The following is a 16,573-nucleotide window of genomic DNA, read 5'->3' on the forward strand; positions in this document are numbered from 1 at the left end:
TCAAAGGCCAGGAGGCCCAGGAGGATGAGAGCTTCCATTTTGCCATAGTCCAGGAGGGCCCTGATGTTGTTTGTGTCTGCGATCAGGGCTGTCTTGGTGCTGTGGTTGGCGCAAAATCCAGATTGAGATGGGTCCAGGAAGTTGTTAGTGAGTTGCTGGTTGAGGCCTTCTTGAGAACCTCGGCTGAAAAGGCGAGCAGAGAGATGGGCCTACAGTTCTTCCGTTGTGCTAAGTCTGCGGATAGTTTCTTGAGGGGCCTCACTTCATCTTGTTACCAGTCCTCAAGGAAGGAGGCTGATGTGATGGAGGTGTTCAGAATTATCAAGTGTTCGTTATCAGCTGTCTTCCTCCTGAGGTTGAATATGTATTGGGATAAGGATTGCTTTATTGCTGCCAACATATAATCCCAACTGAGCCAGTGCTAATGCCAGATTAACAGAGATACAGGTCAACTCCGGCCATGTTTGCGAAGCCCCTTACATGATGTAATATAAGTGCTGTATATTATATTGTGCTACAATAGTGGACAAAACCATTTTAGTCACAATGAATAAGTCACATAAGGTGTGGGAGTAGAACATCTACCAGTATTTTACTGAGGATTTTACAATCCAAATTAAGTATAGATAGCGAGCGATAGGAAGCAAAGTTTGTGGGGTCAAGGTTGGGTTTAAGTATGGAGGCAATGACCAATTCACATGATGTGAGAGGGAGTCATAAGTGGCATGCACCTATTGTAGGGCTTCTAGGCCATGGGACTTATCGCTTTCCAGTGGGCCAATCCCCTGATGTATTTATTGTATAGTGATTGGGGATTTGACAGATATGATGGCATTTAAGGATTCGTGGAATTGTTAGCCCCTCTAGGACCTAATGTAAAGTTGCTGGGCTCAGCTAAGTGCTCACCATGTATAAGTCCTTGTAGTGACAGACTAGCGTCATGTTGATGTTGTGTTTTGTGAATACTTGTGAACTGACAGAGTGTATAGTGGATGTTAGGTCATGGGGAGGGATAAGGTGAGTTAACCATCAAACTTGTCTGTCAGACTACATGGGTTTTTCATCATAGGCAGCTGCGTCCAGGAATCACAGCCATTCCAAAAGGTTGGCATGCTCACCTCTTTTGCGTTCACGCTATTTAGAGAGGTCAGGGGCAGTGGCCATTATATTTTTGAGATCTCACATCAACGTCTCAGTCCTCTGCAAGTGTAACTCCAGAGATGTGCATGCCCAGATCATGGTGTGCAGTTTAACACCACGTACAACCACCTTGTAAGCTTCCCATTCAATCGCTCTGTTCGAGGCTGAGCCACTATTTGCTTCAAAGTGATGCACAGTGGCCTTGCGTAGTGTTTCTTGAAATTCTTAATCTTCTAGCCACAGTAGTTGTATCTGCTAGGCGGGTACAAAGATAGGCACCATTCCCCAGGCAAGGTGTGCCATTAAAAGGTTGTGATCTGAGAGTACTGATGTAACCCGCAGTAAGGTACTGTGCTTAGAAAGATGATAGGCAAACAAGATGATCAAGGCAAACATGGAGGGTTTGGGCAGGGGAAACAAGGAGTGCTCTTTCACCCTAGGGTGTTGCGTCCATCAGACATGAGCAAAGTCCCATTGACAAAGCCAATTGGCAAGTGTCGCTGTGTTGCGGACGGCAGGGGTTCCCTGAAAGGGAGGATATTATAAGTCTAAAGTGACATACAGGACAGCATTGAAGTCACCACCCAGGACCCTGGGGAGATCCAAGCATGGAGTGACGGTGGTGGTGAGTGAGGCCCAGTGTCAAGCTTGGTCTGTCGTAGGAGCGCAAATCAAACCCAGTACTATGGGCAGATTGTCCGGGTTCCTCTAAGCCAGCACATATCTACCTTCTGGATCAATTTAAGTGTCCTCTAATTAGAAAGAGGATCCTATGTAGACACAGGCAATGGCTCCCAGCACATAGGAGGAGTATGTTGTGCTAAGACTTTACACTCGCTATTTGCAACGAAGTGTCAGAACATCCATATTATTTAAGTGCACTGCAGCACAGGGAAGGGGTCTCCAGCTGCTCCTAAGTACAGACTGCCAAACACTCCCTACAAAGAGGACTGGCACGTGCAGCTGGTGTCAAGAGTTAGCTGTGGATGGCTAGGCACATAGTATAGAAACGTTGACAATGAGTTCAAGCATCAAAAACAGTTGTAGTGACTGGGACATGGCAGGTCCGAGCAGGTCATCATATCGGGAAACTTAGGTGGTGTTCAAAAACATGTGTTCCATGCCCCCCAAGTGCAGCCGCTCACACCTAGGCTGCAGTAGTAACAACGTTAATTCATGTCCACCATTTTGGCTGGTTGGCCACGCCCCAGGTCAATGAAATAAATAGAATATTTGTTACAATATATAATTAAAAGCAAAATTAGCCTATAATGTTGAGGGGGAATGTGGCTATCCTAAGTAAATATATACTACCAAAGTAATTATATTATACTTTAGTTTGATGGTCATGAAGACTAAATAATTCTGGAAATTGTATTTATTTTTGCCATGAGTTGATTTTTAAATCGCAATCAGCAGAAGACGTGAAATACTTACATTTCTTACATCAATATCAATGAAGACTGCAACCATGATTCAATACATTGTTGCTTCCCCTTTCTAGTATATTATATATCTAACATGGTGTGAACAAATGCCAGATCAAGTGGGTTGTATTTGTTAATATGTGTCTCATTTGACTATGAATACATTTATTTTATTGTGATTTTATTCTGATCCTCTACCATCTGTTTTTTAAAATCCATCTGCATTTAAATGCATAGTAATCTAGTTTTGGGTGAAAATCCATTTTCCTTCGTTAAATTACCCAGAGCCTGTGTTTTTAGCTATGATAATTCTGTGGTGGAGAGCAGGGACTGGGTTTGGAAGGTTTTCATAAATTATTATATTCTCTATTATTTATCATTCACAGCTGAATTCACAGCGAATTAACTTACCTTACCACACCGATGATTACAAAGTGAGCATGTATAAGGCGGGCTCCAATGTGGTTGTGAAAACGGACGATGGAATAACATTGACCTTCGACTGTCAAAGCCGAATCACCATGAAGCTTCCAAGAACATACGCAGGGTTTGTCGCTGGCCTCTGTGGAGACTTCGATGGGGACAAGACCAATGATCTAACCCTCAAAAATGGAGAAAAAGCAACAACCTCTACTGCCTTTGGAGACAGCTGGAAAACTAGAGATATACCAGGTTGTAAAGTGGGTGCTCCACCACCAACCTGTCCAAACCTAGAGGACATGAAGGACAGCCAAAGGTCAAGTGGGACCGACTGTGGACTCCTGGTAAAGAAAGATGGCCCATTCCGGAACTGCCACAGTAAAGTGGACCCTGAGGGTTACTTTGAAGACTGTGTCTATGACTCTTGCTTTTATTCAGGGCGGCAAGCAACCTTCTGCCAGACCTTGGAAAGTTATGTCGCTGCCTGCCAAGAAGCAGGTGGCCAGATGGAGTCCTGGAGAACGGGAACATTCTGTCGTAAGTATATTTTTCTGTTTCCCGTGTCTGCAGAGTAAAGACATATATAGGGAAAACCAGTAAATATTGCAGTATCTGTGTGTTAATCTTGAAAAACAGGACATGAAAAAGTGTTACACAGTGCAACACAGCTAAGTAATAATAATGTCCCTATGAACTATAGTCCAGTACTGCCCCGGTTACTTACCGGTAATCTTCATTACTCCGAGTATAGTCTTCCTCGCCACATGACTTACATAGTGAGCTTCAGCTCCACGACAGAACCCTCCAAAGTAAAAAAAGCCTCCCACCCCCTCCCAACATGGCGGACCAGTCACACCTGACCTCTATAAGAGGCGGGCCGGCCCAACCAACAGCCTGAACTACCAAGCAAACAATGAAGCCGATAGCCAGACAGGAAGGGGGGGAGGGAATTCATGTGGCGAGGAAGACTATACTCGGAGTAATGAAGATTACCGGTAAGTAGCCGGGGCATTACCTCCTCGTTAGTCTTCCTCGCCACATGACTTACATAGTGAGCAAATACCCAAGCCAAAAAGGCTTCATTGACCACCATAAGAACAACACCACACGGTGATGCAGATAAACCAACACAAGGTCTATTCAGTACAATGCAAAGAAAACAGGAAATACAGCAAACCTGATTCAAGACATAAAGAAAAGGCCATCAAGGAGCCACAGCTCCCGCACACAGAATGGCCCTAGCGAAGTCCCCAGGGACAGAACCACCCAAGACAACGCGATAGTGTTCCATGAACCTGTGGGGGGACGACCACGTCGCCGCCCGACAAAACTCCTCAGTGGAGACACCCTTGAAGGCGGCCCAGGACACAGACACACACCTAGTGGAACGACCCTGGACCCCCGCCGGTACCACCGAACCCAGTGAAGCATAGGAATGGATGATAGCCTGTTTAAGCCAGCGACTCAAGGTGGAAAGAGAGGGTTTGTGGCACAAATGAACTGGACCGAAAGGCACGAACAGGCTATCACACCGGGAAAGGGAAGACGTGCGCTCAAGATAAACGAAAACTGCACGCCGGACATCCGGCAAGGACAAGGAAGGATCCGTGTCGGGAGGGAAAGAAGGAAAAGACACCTCCCGAGCCCGGTTCACCAGGGAAGGAACCTAGGGAAGGAAACGGGGTTCATGACGGAGAAGCAACCTTCCCGGCAAAACCCGCAAGAAGGGAGGGGAGCGGAGGAACGACCCCAGCTCGCCCATTCGCCCAGCAGACACCACTGCCACCAGGAAAACCACCTTAAAGGTGAGGAACCGCAAAGCCACCAAGGCCAGGGGTTCAAAGGGAGGACCCTGAAGTGCTCGTAGAACGAGAGGGAGATCCCAAGGGGGAGACAGGCAGAGCGTCCGAGGGCGACGGAGAAAACAACTCCGAAGCAAACGAGCCACCAGGGAATCCAGCCCGTCGAAATCCGGACTACGGAAGGCCCGCAAGGCCGCCCACTGGGCCCTCAGGGAAGAAGGGGCCAAGCCCAAGGAAAACCCCTCAGCCAGGAAATCCAAGACCCGCAAGGGATCCACGGAGGCGGGGTCAGCACCCAGCAGACCGCACCAACGCGAGAAAGAAGCCCAGTGCCGGGCATAGGAAGATAAGGTGGAAGACCTGCGGGAGCCTTGCAGCAATTCCACAAACCCAGAAGAACAACCTCGAGCAAGCAGCGTCACCCGCCCAAGAGCCAGGCCTGCAGATGGAGCCGGTGCAACACCGACTCCGGGAGCGGGGGGCCCTTCAACGGAAAGGGCAGATCCGGGATTGGCCAGTAGGCCTGAACCGCCAGCCCGCAAAGGAGAGGGCACCAGGGGCGGCGGACCCAGCCGGGAACCACCAGAAGCACCCTGGCTCCGTCCAAGCGAATCTAGCAGAGGACCCGGGGAATCAGGGGGAACGGGGGAAATACGTACAGCAGATCGGATGGCCAGGCGAATGACAGAGCATCCACACGCCACACCCCCAGAACCGGGGGGAGAGAGCCGAACCCGGGTAGGAGGGCCGAGTCCCCGTCCGCCAACAGATCCACCAGAGGCAGACCGAAGTGAGACACCAGGCGCCGAAATACCACCGGGGTCAGGGAGAGACAAGGCAACGAATCCGAATCAGTCGATCCGCCTCCACACCGTCGGACCCCGGGAGGTAGACAGCCTGAAGAGACAGGACCGACGACACCGCCCAAGACAACAACTCCTGAGTCAGAAACCAAAGGGAGCGAACCCCGCACCCCCCCAGATGGTTGACAAAGCTCCTCACAACCTGGTTGTCGGTCCAGACCAAGACATGGCGACCCCGTAGAGAAGGAACAAAATTGACGGCAGGCCAGGAGGACTGCCACAACACCCGACAGATCGAGGAGCAGTGAGCCGGCAGGCGAATCCCGGAATCGACCCAGCGCCCAAGGCCGCCCCTCCCCAGCCGAGGAGGCAACGGACGTGACCACCCAGGACGGGGAGACCAAGGAGGCAAGACCCCCGGGGAGGCGAGACCCCACGCAGGTAGTAACCAGGCCCGACCCTGCATAACTTCCGAGAGCAGACGAGACCAGGTGCTAACAGGGAGGGACGGCCGCAGGTCACACCAACCAGGCAACCCCACACCGAACGAAGCAGAGGGGAGGACCGGGCCCCGGCACACGACCCCCGAAGGAGGACAGGCCCGAGACGGGCACAGAAGGGACCACCGCACATAGAGCAGGGAGCCGAGGGAGGGGTGCGCACAGCCCACACCCATGGGCCAGAAGGCAAGCCCAACGGAAGCACCCGTAACTGAGAGTGGAAATCACCAATCGCAGAACCGGAAAAAAACATCCGGCCACTCAGACCAACCCCTGGTACACGGAATGAAGGAGACCAGAAAAAGCAGCAAAGCCGCCGAAAGCCAAACCGAACACAAAAGCGCGGAATGGCGGGATACATTGGCCGAAAACATCCCAGAAACCTGCCAGAGCAGACAAAGGAAGGAGCAGATGTCCGAACCCCCCGAGAAGGCGGGACCCCGAGGAAGGCCCGCATGACCAGCAAGACCTGCACACCGGCCAGCATGCCTACAGCACTAGGTATTCCCAGGCGCTCTCCCATCCAGGTACAAACCAGGCCCGACCCTGCTTAACTTCTGAGATCAGATGAGAACAGGTGCTTTCAGGGTGGCATGGCTGCAGTACCGAAAAACCCAAGACCCGAGACAGACACGTCCCAAGCCGGGACGAAACGGGGGAGACACCCCCCCACAGGGAACCCCCCGGAGGGAGACAGCCGAAAGCCAGGATCTAGTGGCGAAAAGGGAGCGGCAGCACCAGGACGAGACCGGGAAAAGCCGAAGCTCGGGCCCGGAAACCAAACATGAACGCACCTCGTGAAGACCGACACCATGCTATCAGGGTGGAATGGCCGCAGGACCCCACCCATGCAAGGGCGGGACGCCCTCACCCACAGACGGACGAGGAGACCCAAGGTAGGCCGAGCCCAGGGGAGCGGGCCCCCAACGAAAGGACAGGAGACAGCCAAAATAGGCCACCCGCAGAAAACTCTGAAACCACCAGAGCAAAGCACCCCTGGCCACCACCGTCGACATGGACGCAGCCAGACCAGACGTCTGAGCCAGCATCGCGGCCCCACAGCGGCCGTAGCCGCATCCAGAGTGGGAAAGGCGACGTACCATACCCCCACAACGCCCATCACAACGGACGCAAGCAGAGGAAGGGAGTCCGGAGACATGCGTAGAGAACGCACCCAGAGAAACCCCGGGAACAACCACCGCCGCCGGAGGAGGGAACGGAAGCCAACCTAGACAGGCGTGAAACACACAATCCACCCCCCCCACCACCTCCGACGGAGCGGGGCCATCGAGGGCGAGGCGAGGACGGGGCAGGGCAACCTGCCGCGCAAGGGCATCCAGTAGGGACAGCGCAGGAAAAGGGAGACCCTGCCAACGGCGATAGAAGAGGGACCAGGACCCACGCCACCATGAGGGGACCAGAAGGCTCCGCATCAGAGAAGAACAAACTCACTTGAGTCCGGCACCATAGAACACACGGCCATCCTGACGGCTCAGGGTGTGCCAAGTTCCGACTACACAGCACACCTCCCCACCGGAGGAAACACGGGCCCCCAGGACGCTGGAACGGAACTCAGAAGTGGGATCCGAACCCACGCCTGTTCGCGCAAGAACTGATCGCGCCCCTGGAGCGCACATCAAAACTGTGGCTGCAGTGAAAAGGCATGAAACCAACAGCCGCGTCAGCAGGGGAACCTAGCCGCGCATTAGCAGAGCTGCCCGAGGACGTCTTCTAAGAGCTGTGGTGGTCGGAGGATGAATAAATGTCTGGAGACGTTAATTCCTTCACACACCGGGAGGCGAACCCCTGGACCCTATGGGCGTCTGCACAGCTCCGTGGGCATGCAGCGACCTCCCGCCTGCTAGTGCACTCCTCAGCCGTGGCCGACGAAGGCATACACAGGCCGCACCTGGCGGAAACAAAACCCCGCCCACAAGAGGCGGGAGGCGCCCGGAGCCAACCCCAGTGCGGCAACCAGCCGCGGGTCCTAGGGAAGCCAAAGAAAATCCCGTTCGGAGGCGGCAGCGACCAGCGCCGCGAACCGAGGCCCAGACCGCAGAAAAGAACACCCGGACCCGGTCAGCAGAGCCCCCGAGGACCCGCAGACAAACGAGGTAGGACCGAGCCCGCCCCCGCTGTCAGTAGATAGGAGCCGCATTACTGAAGAAGCCAAGACTCCCCAGCAAGAGCCCTCATAACTCCGAGGCACACAACCTCGGCATGGCGCAGTGCAAGAACCGCCGCATAAGCAGCCCTGCCAGGCGAGGCTCGAGAATGCATGCGCAGGCAATCACCGTGAACAGGGACACTCGGAGATGTCAGCAAAGGTAGTGAAACCAGGGAAAGAACCCGGGGCCACACACATGCGATGCGCACACCGAGCCAACGTGCAAAAAGGAAACGCGCCGCACCAACGCGGCAGACAGGGGCGTGACAGCGCGAGTCCCAAGGACCCACGCCAGGCGTTTCAAAAGCAACCGGGGCCCCAGCATACACACAGGAGAACCCCCAGCACCGGACCCTAAAGCCCACATACGGGCAAGGGCCCTTCAGTAACGACCGGGGGAGACACAGGAATGCACAAACACCCCACATCCCCGGCCGCCCCCCCCCGTAAACCCCTGGCACGCTATAGCAGCACCTAACCGGCCCCACAGGACCGGGGGAAGGAAGAGGGGGGGGGATTTAAGTTCCAGGCACGAGGGACCGCTAAAGCAGGATCCTCAACCCCAAAACCCATGGACCAGCTAACGCAGGCCCATCTTACCTGTACAGCGCCTCTGGAGAGAATCGCGCAGAACAAAAAAAACAGGCTGTTGGTTGGGCCGGCCCGCCTCTGATAGAGGTCAGGTGTGACTGGTCGGCCATGTTGGGAGGGGGTGGGAGGCTTTTTTTACTTTGGAGGGTTCTGTCGTGGAGCTGAAGCTCACTATGTAAGTCATGTGGCGTGGAAGACTAACGAGGAGGTAATTTAGGGGCCAGGTGTGCGAGTATTCCATTTTGCGGGTTACAAATTGCGATTTTATGCGGCTTGCAAAACGGAATGTGTTAATGTGTCTCAAACACATTTAGCGATTCCCAATGAGGTCACAAATGACCTGCCTCATCGATATTCGTGTGGGAGGTAGCAATTTGCGACCCATTGGGAATGGCAGGCACTCAAAGGGATGGTGCCTGCTTGGAGCAGCAGACTACCATGTCTGTGACTGCTTTTTGAATAAAGCAGTTTGTGTTTAAATGCAGCCCGTTTTCCTTAAAGGAAAATGGGATGCATTTAAAAAAGAAAAATGAGAAGTTTCTGTTTATTTTTTTAAGAGTAGGCAGTGGTGCGTGGGACCACTGCGTGGTCTTAAAGAATATTTTTGCAGCTCAACACAAAAGTGAAGGGGTCCCCTGGGGACCCCTTTCCATCTGCCATTGGCTTACCACATAATTGAAGTAGGTGGTAACTGCAATTGTTTTGTGACCGCATTTACGGTCACAAAACAATCGTACATACCAGTGCGACTCGCTATCAGGAAGGGACGCCATTGGCAAGCCCCTTCCTAAAAGTGACTTGCAAACCCTATTTTGCGAGTTGGTTATTGGTTACTGACACACAAAATAGGTTTTGTACGCACCACAACCTTTTTTTAGCAGTAGCAAATGCCCCGATTTTCCGTTTGCGACTGCTAAAAAGGGTCGTACATCTGGCCCTAGGTTCTAACTCAGCCCCACCTATCAGTAGTGTGGGTCTGTAAAGCTATTTTTTTTCTTTTCAGTCAAATAATTTATTAAGAAATATACGTTATAACCATGCTCTAACATTTGATCATAATGGGCTGATATTCATTAAACTTGCAGGTAGAAATTGTGTCCAAAGATTACAATTTCTAAACTTTTGAATCGATCATTTCAAGATGAATTGCATTTGTCATTTGGTAGAAACCAAATCATCCTGTATATTTTATCCAGATTGACTTTTGCAGGCTTCTGTTAACAATAAGGGCATTGATCTTAAAAACAGTGTTTATCTATTGTTTTTCTGCAAGATTCGCATGCACAGTCTTTCCTTTCTCCCCATTTCCCATCCCACATCACTGGGTTACACCGCAAACGTCCATTACATTTTTCCACGGTTTATTTCCACATTCCTTGTCACTTCCTCTATCTCACATTATTTTGTTTTTGGAAATGCACCATTCGCCCTCCATCCTTCACCAACTTTTGAACTTAGTTTGCTTCCCCCATTCCTATAGCTTCACTCTCTTTTCCAGTTTTTGTGATTTCCACCTTCTATGCCCTCATTCTCTTTTTAACTCTTTTTCTGCCCTGTCTTCCTCCAGCATTCACCCTAGTTTTTTTTACTACATTTAAAAAAAAAAACTAACCGCCTTATTTATGGGGGCCTTACTCCAGTATTTTGTGACAAATGTGCCACACTGCGCCATGTTTATAAAGTGACACATCTAGGCATATGCGTCACTTTGTAAACCCCTGCGCTACATTATACCTGCATCAGGTAAATATTAGCAGGGTGGGGGCTCCGTCGCACCCACGCAACACTTTTCATAAATGAGGCCCTTCATTTTTCTTATCTCAATTTGCTGTAGGGTGCCATTTTTTTTCTTTTAACTATTTTCAGCCAATTGATATTATTTTTTAACTTATTGGAGTTTTCTATTATTTTCTCCTAAATTGTACTTGTATTAAATAGTTTTTTATACAAAACAGATTTCCATTATTTGGGTTTGCACAAATAGGGATCTATTATTTTGGTTTTCGATACATTTACATATGACACCTTATTTACAGAACAACAGGTCCCCATATATATTCAATAATACTTGTGACACGTGCTTAATGATTTACTACAATATGATCTAAACCAATTTGGTCCAGATGCCCAAGAAATGTGAACAAATGTGCAGACTTTACCTGCCTAAAATGTTATCACGTGTTATGCAGAGGATCTGACTCAGTTGACACGATGTGGCAACCCAACAAAATACCCCACAAAATGGATATGTAAGTAGATAACAGAGTAAGTTTCAATGAATGGCACAAAGATAGCAACAGAATAAATTGTGTTGCACTCCCTCAAATTTTAAAGCACATGACTACCTTATCTTAACGCTGCTTCCCGTATGTGGATCAGATGTCAGTTTCAGCTTTAGATATTGCTGTGCATAATCCGTATTGTTCATCCTAATACTGGGATGGATGGGGGGGGGGTCCCAGGAATTAATTCTTATCACTTCTCTTGATCAGATAAGTTCTGTTTGTAGCTAGCAAGGCAGGAAGAATCCTTGGTGGTCACAGTCCCAGGGATGCAATTATTGAACTGTCTTTGGTACCTGTGCAGGACCTAAGTCCCTCTTGTCAGCTGGCACATGACTGGACTAATCAGCTGATCCCTGTCATGAGTGTAGATGCTGTGGCGACCAAGAGGTTTCCATGTGTGTGGCGCAACCCGATGTTCTCCAGCTTTCTCTGGCCAGCATGTCAAATCCTGTAGCCATAGCTGGATGACCTCTTTAGCCAGAGTTATGGTAGCAGTTTTACTGCCTAAGGCAGGTTCTGAACACCATACTTCCACCTCCAAAGGTTCCCATAGAAGATGCTGCATAATCAGGAACATGTCATTTTTAGGAAATTTGAAAACATTATGGAACATTGCAAAAAGTTATGTATATGTCGCAAAATGTCGTTTGCAGTGCATCCTACGCCAAACCTTGCTGTGAGGACATGCCAGCAAGTCTGGGAAGATAATATATCTCAGTGAGATGTTTGCTATAGAAACTAGTCTCCTGTAGCCATACATTAAGCACAATTGTGTAAGTCAAATTTCAAGAAATGGTGTGAATTTAATGCTGTGAGAAAAGAGGTTTATAATGTGGTGTAGTTATATGATCTCACAGTGTAATACACTCACAGCCCTGTCTTGGGTACAGTCAGGCTTGTTTGCAAAACCTTAGCGCAACCCTGAATAGTTGTGGCTTCAAGCAGTCAGACTTTGTCAAAGGAATACTTGCAAAGAATTTTGAACACCAATTTATGAAAATAGCTCCCTACTTTTCTTCATTTTTAGATACGCAAACAAACAAAATCCAGTGGGGGTTTCTGGAGAAATAAATTATTTAGCAATTAATAAATTGCTGCTTTTTATTAGAGAAGTGAAGAAGTGTGGCTCAATGGTTAGAGTGGCCCGGGACAAGGGTTCAATTCCCGCCTTCGCGGGTCTTGGGCTCAATTTCCTTGGACCTGTTAATTCTTGCCTCAGTGCCTATTCTAATCATGGGTCCCACTCTGCAACTCTGGGCAACAGCTTGCTTAATCTCCACAACGGCCCCAACAATGCTAGGATGCCTGGCTTTACCTTGGGGGTGCCCAGGAGTGGGCACTTCACAGGGAAAGACCAGGAAGGGTTCCTCAGCGGTCTTCGTACAAGCGCTGAGATGCCTCTGGGTAGTCGTGCGCTATACAAGTACATCTACATTTACATTTACATTTTATTCAATTAGCTAATAGGCATTGGCAAGTACCGCTGTTATTTGGAACATTTGAAAACGTTTGTAAAGTTGCACAAGACAACGCTGTCCCACTTTAAGTGACCAACTCCCGCAGGGAGCATGTCATAGTGGCCAATGAAGCTTGGCGGGACAGCTACCTTACAACCAAAGCAGTCTCCAGTCCATTTCCAGGCTCTATGAGTGAACTGCCATGGACATCAATGGGTGGTCCTGATGCAAGAGATGCAGGATTCTGAGGATGCTGAGGATACTTATCTGGTGATGACGGTCTTTCTTGGGCCACCCCCAAGTCCACGACCAGGATGTGTTGACAGTGGCCACAGGGGTCATTATTCCTTGAGCTGACTTAAAGTCCAGCCAAAAACCAGTTAGCACTGGTCTACTGGTCTCCAGAGACTATGAAACCAGCGATTCCCTTTAACTGAGGTTAGTTTACATCTTGTGTGACCAAACTACACTCTGACAATTCTCCCAAATCCAGCAGACTCGGATGTTGAGAAGTGTGGCTCACTGGTTAGAGCGGTAGATTCTGAAGCAGAGATCGGGCCCGGGACCAGGGTTCAAGTCCTGACGCAGCAGGGTCTTGGGCTCAATGTCTGCAGACTTAATAATTCTCGCCTTAGCGCCTACTCTAATCATGGGTCCCACGCTGCAACTCTGGGCAATATCTTGCTTAATCTCCACAATGGCCCCTACAACACTGGGATGCCTGGCTTCACCTTGCGGGTGCCCAGGAGGGGCATCTCACAGAGAGAGCCAGGAAGGGTTCCACACCGTTATACAGCGCTGGGACGCCCCGTTGGGGCAGCTGTGCGCTTTACAAAATACACTACATTTACATTTACATGTGACTTTCAAGTGTTGAGACTCAGTATTCCAGCCTGCTCTGCAGTGGTGAACAGCGGTCAGGCTTCTTTGTAAACTTTTGTGACCCTGTAGCTGTAACTGCAAATCAGCCAAGTCACCACTTTTATATGGGGCTCGGGACCACGTTTCCTTAAGCAGGTCACTACAAGCACAGTCCTCTCTTTGCTAGGATCAGAAGTTCCAGTCTTCAGTGCAGCCTCTCTTTGCCGGGAACAGGGACAGGAAGGCAATCCATTGATGACAGTTTGCCCATAGAGCCTGGAAAAAGGATATATTGAAAGTCAAAACATTAGACTCTAAATTCCCATTAAGGCTGATCCAGGAGGGGTCCCAGGCCTTTAACAAATTACTTTCTGTGATGTTATGCCATGAACGCACTAAAGTCGCTGGCTTAGTATCTCCTCAAGAAACGATGACATTTGCACCAACTAGTCATCAGACCATGCCAGCTGTTTGTGGATTGTCCACTATTAGGTTGGAGCAATTAGAAAAAAATGGATAAAGTGTTTGGCCAACTCACTGGGCCAAGTGGGGCCCCACACCTTTGTTGAAGATTTAGCTCTGTCATTGCCTCTGGCAATGTGCTAGCTGACTCACAGGCAGGATCATCATATGGACATTAAAATCTACTAGTATTGTGAAATTACAAAACTGCAACAGGAATGGTGAGACTGCATTAGCTAATGCCTCACCACAATTTGCCCATATATTGGCTGACGATGAATTAGTGCTCCTGAGAAAGAAAATTGGAGAAACATTTTGAAAGAGAATATTAGACCCTCTTCTTCACCCAACCCCTATATTAATTTTTTACCCATCTATAATTGTATTGTTTGTACGTTCCCCAAATTCATCTGCCACTGCGTTCAACTGCCATGTGGTGACAGAGGAGTAATGGGATAGCTATAAATATAATGGCCTCTGTTATGTATTGCTGTCCCTAGGTGTTAAAAAGAAAACTTACTTGCCATCCTTGACTTATTCCCACCGCCATCCCCTTCTTTAGCCCCCTTCCTGCAGCTGTGCTTTCTGCTTTCAGTCACAGCAGACAAACAGGGCTCTGCTGGCAGGTTACCCGAGAGCCCTGTCAGCCTGACTTGGAAGGTATTTATAACATCTCAACAGCTGGTAACCAGTTTTTTTTTCATCAACAGTTGTTATGTCATAGCAAAAACAATACAAAGAAGTTACCTATGAGAGCCATACATAACACAAAAGGACATATCCTGCTGGTTGTGAGCCCGTGCCTCTGAGACCATTATATGTGTGAATAACCCTGCTTGCCTAGTCGGTTTTCCAAACACTAGAGCGCTCACATTCAAGATGGGGTGCTCTATGTGGAAAGAAAGGAAAGAGTAAAAATGGCTTTAGGCCAATTTAAACTTCATTTGTAACACCCCTTTCAGGTAATTACCCAGCATTTTTCCCTCCAGACAAAGCCTTCCGCAATGAACAGCATGAAACAAGTATTAGGACTTCAATAGTATGAGCACATAAAAAAATCTGTTGGTTGCGCTTACACGCAGCAGAGTGCATTATATGTACGAGCAACCTTGTTTATATATTGGGTTTTACAAACACTAGCGAGCTACATTTCCAGATGGCTCCTCTAAGTGGAACCAAAGGAAAGAGTAAATATGGCTGTGAGCTAAACTGGCTGATTAAACATACATGTGAAACCCGCCTTTCAGCAAATTACAAAGCACTCCCCTCCAAACAAAAAAAACCCCGCAATGAACAGCATAAAACAAGTATTAAGACTAGGCTAGTTTGAACAAATAAAAAATCTCTTGTGGACTGCGCATTCATGCAGCATAGTTCATTACCCCCTCATGGGTCCTCCCCGTCCCAGTCCTAACAACGTGAGGCAGTCCTGCCTCCACCCAGCCAATCACAAAGCCAGTATTCAAAAGTTACATAAGCCCCTCCCACCTACCGCCATGCCTGTTTTTTTTCTGCTCCGACGGCTGTCGGAACGCTGGTGCTCCCGGTTCCTGTTTTTGTTTCTCGCTTTCTTCAGGACGGTGCCGTGAGTGTTTCATTTGCAGTTTTATGCTTTTGCGTTTTTTTACTGTGTGAATTTCACGGGATTATTTCATTTGCAGTTTTTTACTTCTGCATTGTTTCCTGTGGGTTTTTCTCTCTGCGCGGCTGCTCCGGTCCCCCGGTCAGCTGCGCTCCTGTTCTGGGGTCAGGGACTCTCCCCGTTCATGTGCTGGGCTGGGGCGGGGAGTTTTTGTGGTGTCCTGGCCCCGGGTCGTTCCGTCGCTGTGGTTCTAGTGCAGCGTCCGGCCCCCACGGTCTTGGTCTTTTGACCTGGGGCTGTGGGTGGAGACTACAGGGCTGCCAATTGTAATTTTCACCGGTCTCACGTTGTGTGATTTGGTGGTTGGGGGCAGTGTTGCTTGGAGGTTGCTGGGCACTTCCTTTGTTGTGTGGCGAGTTCCTGTTTGGTTCGATTGCTCGGGTTCACTCACCATGTGTGAAGGGTCGTCTTCACCTGTGCCTGCCTGGGCTGTTTCCATGCGGCATAGTTTCCAGGTTCTGCAGGTGGATGTAATTTTTGCAGATTCTGGGGCTGCGCTGAATACTGTGAAGGGCTACTGGTGTTCACGGGATCTTCCTGCCTATGCTGTCCAATTACCTGGGTTGATATAGTTTCAATCTGTGCTTTTCCACAGTTGTTGGTATTGGCTGCCCAGTATGCGCTACCAGGGCCTACTTTGCGTTGTCCTGCGGATAGGTCTTTATTAGGGTGATGCTGGGTTGTGGCCCTAGATCCCTGGATGCTGTGGGGTTTTCCGCACAGTTTGTTTTCTCTGTGGTGGTTGACCTTTTCCTTCCATGTTGTCCTGTTGGATATCCTGTCTGTTGCATGGCTTGCGGCAGTTACGCAGGGTTTTCCTCATTTTCTGGGATGGTGGTTTCGCCTGGCGGACTTTGTCTCTCACTTTCCTGCATTTCCATGTGTTGCTTCTTCTTTTGGGGTGCGTGCTGGCTCTTGTTCGGCCTGTGCTTCACTGTTCCTTCTCATGGGTTGTGTGGAGTTTGGCTGTTTGCGGGCCTTCCTTCCTGTCTTGGCTTGATGGGTTGAGTCTTCTT

At 49.5% G+C, this 16,573-nt stretch overlaps 1 protein-coding gene and 1 pseudogene across 1 annotated transcript in view; one reads left to right on the forward strand and one right to left on the reverse strand.

The window, feature by feature from the left end:
• LOC147701257 (IgGFc-binding protein-like) overlaps positions 1-16,573 on the forward strand; it is a 388,685-nt gene that overhangs the window by 228,463 nt on the left and 143,649 nt on the right. Inside the window, exon 19 of the mRNA XM_086930000.1 lies at positions 2,954-3,524. Coding sequence (XP_086786126.1) covers positions 2,954-3,524 — 571 coding nt within the window. The remainder of the gene's footprint in view (positions 1-2,953; positions 3,525-16,573) is intronic.
• Positions 6,579-6,697, reverse strand: LOC147701258 (5S ribosomal RNA; annotated as a pseudogene).

Source organism: Lissotriton vulgaris, chromosome 7 (genome assembly GCF_964263255.1).
Source record: "Lissotriton vulgaris chromosome 7, aLisVul1.2, whole genome shotgun sequence".
NCBI classification, from domain to species: domain Eukaryota; kingdom Metazoa; phylum Chordata; class Amphibia; order Caudata; family Salamandridae; genus Lissotriton; species Lissotriton vulgaris.